A 7871-nucleotide genomic window follows, 5' to 3' on the forward strand; every position below is an offset into this window, starting at 1 on the left:
GTGATTTAATGCCATGCAGGAAGAGGGAATCGGAGGATACAGTACTGGCAAGACAGTGGCCGAAACTCCCAGCATTCTGGGAGGCTGATGCAGGAAAATAGAAAGTTAGAGCCCAGCTAAGCTTAATGACTGACACACACCTTGTCTGGGGGAAAAAAAAAAGATTGGAGATGTAGTTCAAGGTGAAGGCCCTAGGTTCAATCCCCAGGCTATCAAAAAAAAAAAAAAAAAAGTGGCTGAAGGCTGGAGCATTGATCAGCGGGTACACACTCAGAGAAACACCGCTGAAGCCAAGAAGTGGGTTCAGAATGAGGAGTCAAGGACTTAGAGGTCTGTCCTTGGCCACAGAACAGGAGTGTGGTCTGCAGTCGGCAGGAGGGCCAGGAGGATGTGGTCGGAGTAGGCCGCTCCAGTGGGAGGCCAGAATGTTGGAAGTCTCTGAAACCTCCATGGGCCAAACCAATGGCTCACGGGAGGGTGAGCATGGACTGTACCAAGTGAGCTGAGGTGGTGTGCACACTGGAGTCTAGGGTGGAAATGGAGTGAAAGGTTGAAAATGGCAAAGGTGTAGGTTACACCGCTGCCCTATAAGGCACAGGAGGATGTTTTAAAGTCTCCCCTGAAGAGTAGCATGCAGTTGGGAGCTTCAGCTCTGCTCTACATCACCTGGGGTTGAGTCCAGGCACATCCACCTGTGAGCACACCTGTCTCACACCTGAGGGATGGGGTGCAGGCCCTCCTCCCTATGTGACCCTTGGCCAAGCAACTTCACTTCCTGAACCTCAGTCTCTACATTCATAAAATGGGGACCACAACAGTGTCTAGCTCACAGGGCCGGTGGCAGATGTTAAATACAACACTATAGTGTGTGGGGGCGCACGCCTGTAATCCCAGCACTGGGGAGGCTGAGGCAGGAGGATCGTTGCGAGTTCGAGGCCAGCCTGGGCTACAAAGTGAGCTCAAGGTCAGCCTGAGCTGCATAGCGAGACCCTGTCTCAAAAAGACAAAAACAAAACAAAAAAAAAAATTCAAATACCACACTACATGAAAGTATCCTGACCATCCAGTGGCACCCGCTGGGCCTGGCATGAGATTAGTATCTACCAGCCCTTAGGTAGATGGGCTTCAAATGCACACAATGTGTTGGACAATGTAAGGTGCTAATGGGACCATTTCCAAATGTGAGACGGGACACTGAGACATAAATCAGTTAGGGAAGCGGTCGGAGCTACTCTGAACCCAGGCTCCAGAGCCTCCACACCCAATCCTCCATCTGGTATACCGCCCCCTTTTCTATAAAGCCTGAGTATCCCTTATCCAAAATCCTTGAGCCCAGAAATGTTGCAGATTTTTGCACTTTTTAAAGTTCAGGATACTTGAGGTAACTTGGAGGTGGAACTCACTTCTAAACACACATTTCCTGTGTTTCATATGCTCCTTATACCCAGAGCCCAAAGGTCGTCTCACACAGTATTTTGAGTGCGGGTTCTGTCAGGCGTCTCCTGAACTGAGGCCTGTCACATGCGGTTAGGTGTGGGATTCTGCACTTGAGGCGTCTTGTTGATGCTCACAAAGTTTCGGATTTTGCAGGATTTTAGGTTCCAGATTCCAGGTAAGGGATGCTCAGCCGGCCTTTCCTCTCCATGGTTTATACAGAATCATCCTTGGCCACCAAAAGGCAGCCCGGTGCCCACTGGCCCCTCTTTCCTGCCCTCCATCGGCAGATCAGGGAGTTGCCCTTGCTTCTTCCTACCGCTCTGGTCCAGCATCCAGGCCAAACGTCTCCAAGGTCCACCCTTCGCATCCAGCTGAGTCCAGCTTCCTCACCTGGAAAGCGGGGCTCTAAACCCACCCCACGGGGCTGGTACAAGGTTCCCTCATGGAGCGTAATGTGCGTCCACAGCTGGGGCAGGTGTGACACACAGTCAGACCCTAGAGTTGCTCCTCCATCCTCCTGCCCCACCCCTACCCCTAGACCTGTCCTGGCCGAGTTGGACCATTGCGATTGGCCCGGTCACCTCCTGTGGACTCCTCACCGGTCTCCTGGCGTCTGCCCTGGCCCCTAGTGACAGCCAGAGGATCTTGTTCAAGCAAGAAACAGAGGACAGGCCCAAGTCTCTGCACGTTAGCAAAACTCCCAAGATATCTGACGGTCACTGGCTCAAGAGAACCCCTGGTCTCCATGCGCTGATCCTACGGTCCTTTGCCACCCTTCTGACTTCATCTGCACTCCGGCCCCACTGGCCCCAGGGCCTTCGCACTGGCTCATCCCTTCACCCAGGCCCATTTGTTGCCCACATTATCTAGCTCTCACTATCGCCTCATTCAGGTCTTTGCGCCGTTGGACCTTTTCACGTGCGCCTCGTCAGATCACCTAATTTGAATTATCACCCCATGCCCTTCTCCGTTTTCCCCCACAGCACCGATCGCCATCCGAGACCCTGAAGTACTGCGGGACCGTTTGTGTCTGCGCCCCACACACCCAATGCAAGGACAGGAAACTGGCAGATCGGGTCCCAGCTGTACTCCCAGGGGGTGCCCATCATATTCAACAACCACCTGTTGACATCTTGCACCAGCTTCTCCCGGCCTCTGCTGAACCCGGCATCCACATGTCCAGCTGCCCCCTCGACGTCCAGGGCACCCACACCATCACTGCATCCTAACCCGCCTCATCCTCGGTCCCCACTCGGGCTCTGCTCCACACTCCTCGTCCCCTCAGGGATGACCCACAGCCCACTGAGCCCTGCGGCCCGGCCCCAGCCGGGCCCTCAGATCCAGGCCCCAGCGCACTGTCCAGCCCCCGCCTCCTCCACTCTCCTCCTAGTCTGTCCCACACACCCAGGTCCACACCTTGTCCCTCGTCTCCAGTGATAAGACAGCCCACATGGGGAGGAAGGGCGTCTCCCTAGCCCCGCAGCACCTCCTTCCAGCTCCGGGGCTCCTCAGGTCTCCTGTGGGGCTCGGGGATCCCCACCTGGCCCCTGAAGAATGCCCCAGAAGGATGGGATCTTCTCTCCCGTTGAGGAGTTTTGACATAAAGTGTGGTGGGAAGGAAAGAAACCCGTACAGATGTAGAAACAAATCCTGAGCTCCAGACCTAGGCAGTGGTCAGTTTACCCTAAAAACAGAGCCCTGTGGTCCCCCAGAAGCCCTCTGTCCCTACCACAAAGCCACTCTCCGGCACCTTGGGGGTCAGGGCAGTGTGGCATGGTGACCAGGTGTGATGCCTGCTATCTGCTATGCTAATGCTGCCTCTCGTGACACTTGCTCCTCCAGGGCGACACGCGTCCCACCACGCCGCCACGGGCGTGTGCTCCTCCACACAGCACACACGTGTCTCGCCAGCCCAAGGCTGGCGTGTGTGCTTGTCCCACAGGAGTCTGGCCCCGTCTCTCCTCATGGCTCTCACCTCCGCAGTCTGCTCCACAGTCCTCCCTGGCTCCCCGCCCCTCACTGCTTTAACCCTGAGGACAACGCGCAGGTGTCTGTCCTGTCCCGGAGAAGGCCACCCTGGGAAGCAAGGGAGCCGTCCCACTTCGCTAGACGGGCACGCTGAAGGCGGGTGAGGAGCAGCGACACCGCTAGACCTGTCACAGCCAGTCTGCGTGCACGAGACCCCGACAGGGCTCGGACCCCGGGTCTCCTCCTTCTAGCCACCCTCTCTACCATCAGTGACCCCGTCTGCCTCTGTACCTGTCCCGGCGAACAGCCTGTCTCACTTGGGTTGCCGAGGTCACCCCTCAAAGACGGTGGTCAGCTCCCAAACCCAGAGACCCCGCCCCAGTCCCACGGGCTCTGAGCCCGAACTCCAGGAGACACTCACCCTGGGCAGCGGCCTCCTCCTGGAGGGACATCGTCATCTGGGTGAAGGTGTCGTGCAGGTGGCTTCTCTCCTCATAATCTGATGGTGGGCGCGGGTCAGGGGCTGGGGAGGCAGCTCCACCCAACCGCGCGTCCCGGGAGGAGACGCCCCGAGTCTTGCAGGCTCAGCCTGGAAGTGCCCAGTGTCCTGTCTGCGTCTCTGGCCCCTCTCCCTCCTACCCGCCTCCCTGCTGCCCAGTCCAGGCGTCTCTCCGCTGCCCCCTTGCCCTGACTCTGAGGCGGCCCTCACTGTCCTTAGGCTCTAGGCGTTTGTCTCTGCCTCCCTCCTCCAGTCTCCCAAAGCCTGGCCAGTCCCTCCCCAGGGCCTGGTCCGTGTAGGAGAGTCTCCCTCCTCACTGATTTCCATGTCCGAGAGACCCTGAAAGGCAGCAGTGAAGGCTTCCTCGCACTGGTCAATCTCGGGGCCCTGCGCCCCAAACAGCCTACAGATGCCAACGCGCTCCGTGTAAGTCGTGAAGCACAGGAGACAGGCCCACGTGGATGCCCTGAGCACCAGCAGGGCCCGCAGGCCAGCCGGGACGGCACCCATCAGGGCCAGCAGGGCCGCGGAGGGTCTCAAGGCCTGAGCAGAAGCTGGTGACCTTTGTGAGGTCACTGCAGGAGGGGGCGGGGCCGGTGGCCAGGGATCAGAGGTCAGACGTCAGGCTCAGGAAGAGGGGGTCAGGGGTTGGCCTGCAAGCCCTAGGTTTGCGGTCGGGCCAGACGCCAGGCTCCCAAGAACCTCACCTGTGACCCTGGACGTCTTCACAGGTTAAAGGGTCTCAGGGACCCAGAGGCTGGCAATGCAGTGGTCCTGACAGGCCCTGGTTGGGGGCAGGAACAGAGAATAGAGGCAGACACGGGACACTCGAAGTGCCACAAAACTAAAAGACGGGAAGAGCCGCTGGGAGGGTCGAAGACCGGAAGCCAGAGGGAATGTTCCGCAGACAGATGAAGCCGCCATGGTATGAGAGGCAGGGGGTGCAAGAGACACAGAGACAGAGAAGCAGGGTGACACAAAGCACAGGAGGCTGGGGTGGGGTTAGGGGAGCTAGCCTAGCCCCTGCCAGGGGCCCCCGCCGCCCCGTCCCGTGCAGGGCGCAGCCTGGGGAAAGCTAGGAGGCCGTATAGTGATCTCCTTGGGTGTCCTCCTCAACTATACAACCTCCTACCTCAGCCCGGGGGGCGCGGCAGGTGGACAGATCGGACAGATGGACAGATGAGGTGGGGGGCCGGGAGGGCCGGGGAGGGCGGGGAGGGCCGGGGAGGTCCCAGCCGCGATGGTGAGCCCCCGACACGGACCCACAGACACGAGCTTGTGTGTGGCGAAGGCCCCGCAAGGTCGGTTCTACGGGTGGGTGCCAGGACCCAGGAGTCCAGGCCCCCGGCCCCCTCCTCCCAAGGAAGCTAGGAGTCCAGGCCCCAGGCCCCTTCCTCCCAAGGAATGCCAGCGTCCAGGATGGAGTCCTGTCCTTCCCAGGAGTTCTGCCTGTCGTCCTGTCCCTCCTAAAGAATCCATGACTACAGGCCCCGCCTCCTGCCTCAGACCCGGGGTCCAGGCCCAGCCTCCTCCCTCGGTGCAGGTCCAGCCAGGTACTTCCCTCCCGGAGGAGACACAGCCTGAGAGCAGATCTGGCTTCCTGGGTGTCGAAGGCAGGGACCCTCACCCATCCCACCTTCCTCGAACTCCCGGCTGGGGCGGAGGGGGACCTGGGGGTGTAGAACCTTCAAGCCTCCCCCATCATTTCTTCCCCATTCTCCTCCCTGCTGTTGGCCTCCCGACGCTTATGACGGTAACAGCTTTAGTCCCCAAGAGCTGTCACCGCTCTGCCCCGAGTCCCTGCTTCTCCGGCACCTCCCAGCCCAGCCATCGAGGCGCTGCTGCGGCGCCCCCATCTTGCAGGTGAGCAGGGGAGGAGGCTGGGCCCGGGGAGGGGGAGCGCCGGCCAGGGCGGGCCCGCCGCAGGTGGCTGGGGCCCGAGGAGGAGCCGCCGCCCGCCGCCGCCCGCTCCCAGCCGGTCCCCAGGGAGTCTCCCCGCATCCAGCCTGGGGCGCGGGCTCCCCCTCGGCCTGGATCCATGTCTACCTTCCTGTCCCTTTCTCTCGGCGCCGCTCCCTCTCACCCTGTTCCTCTCTCTGCATCTTACCTGACCGTGTCCCCCCCCTCGCTCCCTCCGTCCGTCCGTGCGTCCCGGTCTCGCTCCCGCCGGCCTCTCCCTCTCCTTTCGCTCTACCTGGTTCTGCCTTGCATCCTCCCTTCTCCTCCCACCCCGCTTTGTCTCTCTCCTTCCCCTGACCCTCTCGGTCTCGCTGCCTCAATTTCGCTCTCCCTCTCCTCCGCTCTCCGCTCACCCTCTTCTCCCCCCGCCCCTCTGTCTGGCCTCCCGCTCCCTCCTCCCCGCTCCCAGCCTCCTTCTCTCCGTCTCTGTCTCTCTCCCTTTCTCTCCCGGTCTCCCTCCCTCCCTCCCCTCCCCCACCTCCTCTCTCCCTTTTTCTCCTTCCCTCTCTCCCTCCCCCTCGCAGCTCCGAGCCAGGTCTGGAGTTGGGGGTGGGGTGGGGGTGGTGGAGCTGGGGCCCTGGGCTGGGGTAGCGACGTGCTGGCCAGAGGCAGGCCTGCGGCCCTCAGGACGGGGAGGGAGGCTGAGGGAGGGGGGGAGGGGGCGGGGGCCCCGACCAGCCTGCGGTCCGCACCGGCCCCCTTCCCTCCCGCAGCCTCCCAGACCCTCCAGCGGGGGCGACAGTCAGGCCAAGGTGGGGAGGAAGGGGAAGGGAGGAGCCCCCCCAACCTGGCCCGGAGCCCGGCTCGGGCTCCCAGCATGCCCCGGGGCTGCCTGGGGCCTGGGGCGGGGGGAGCGAAGGGGGAGGCGAGAATCTTCAAGATTCCCGGGACCAGAGCACCCTCACCCCCACCGCCCCCGGTCAGTTTCTCCTCGGGGAAACTGAGGCCCCGAGAGACGGGTCAGGACTCGTTCAAGGTCACTGGACAAGGCGTGGGCGGAACCCCCCCACCCGCCCAGGCCTGCTTTGGGGAAGGGGTAGGGGCCGGACTTCCCCAAGGTCTGGGGCCCCCTCCCCCTCTTGGCGGACCCTAGGGAGCCCCCAAGGGTCAGAGAGCAGACCCAAACAGTCTGGCACCATAGCAACCAGCTGGCCCCGCCCCCTTAACCCCTGGAGGGCTGGACTCCAGCTGGGGCTAAGGGGGAGGCGGGGACTCCGGGGATCCGGCCCCCCCCCCCCCCCCCCGCCCCAGTCCGGGCGGCGAGGTGCAAAGATGCTAGGGGACCCGGGTTCCTGCGTGCTCCAGGAGGAGGGCGCTGCGGTCCATGATCCGCGAGAGCAAGACTCGGAGGGGGTGGGGCTGCAGCGTGGAACCCCAGGTGCGAGTGAAGAGGAGGCCCGGGGCCCCGACGCCGGGTCCTGGGGAGACGGCGGATGCTGGAGTCCGGGAAGGGGCTGGGTGGTGGACTCCGGGTCTGATGAGAGGGTCGGGGCCTGGAATCCCGGGTCCCCAAGGGAGCCGGGCCGCTGGGCCTCTCCCCCGCCAGACATCCCTTGCCCTCGGCGCTGACCCGGGCCTGTCTGGCAGCCCAGACAGCCTCCCCTCCTCCCCGGCCCCCTCCCGCTCGCCAGGCTCACCCTTGACCCCTCCGAGCCCGCAGCCCCATCGCTGCCCCTCCCCCTCGCTGCGGCCAGACATTAACCCCCTCGCGGCCGGGGCGCCGCCACAGCCAGACGCCGGCCTCCACCTCCCCAGAGGTCCCGGGCGCCTCGCCCCCACTCCGGCCCTTCCACCCGGCCCCGCCACGCTCCCGCCTCTGGAGGCCAGGAGGTGTTCCCAGCCCGTGCACCGCCGGACCGGAGTCCGGGTCCCCAGCCCCCTCCTCCTGGGAGCCGGAGTCCGGGCTCCCGGCCGCACTGCACCCCCAGACCCTCCTTCGCGACCCCGCCAGCCCAGGCCCCGAGCCCTCGCCCTGGGAGCCCGGAGCCCGGCCGGCCGCAGCCCTCGG

At 63.0% G+C, this 7871-nt stretch overlaps 1 protein-coding gene across 1 annotated transcript in view; it reads left to right on the forward strand.

Annotated features, from left to right (window-relative positions):
- Positions 1-7101: 7101 nt before the first annotated feature.
- LOC106147429 (basic proline-rich protein-like) overlaps positions 7102-7871 on the forward strand; it is a gene marked incomplete in the record, with an annotated part of 1091 nt that continues 321 nt past the window's right edge. The window contains 1 exon segment of the mRNA XM_013508885.1: positions 7102-7871. Coding sequence (XP_013364339.1) covers positions 7188-7871 — 684 coding nt within the window.

This window comes from Chinchilla lanigera, unplaced genomic scaffold (assembly GCF_000276665.1).
Source record: "Chinchilla lanigera isolate Chin_1 unplaced genomic scaffold, ChiLan1.0 scaffold00157, whole genome shotgun sequence".
Taxonomy (NCBI): domain Eukaryota; kingdom Metazoa; phylum Chordata; class Mammalia; order Rodentia; family Chinchillidae; genus Chinchilla; species Chinchilla lanigera.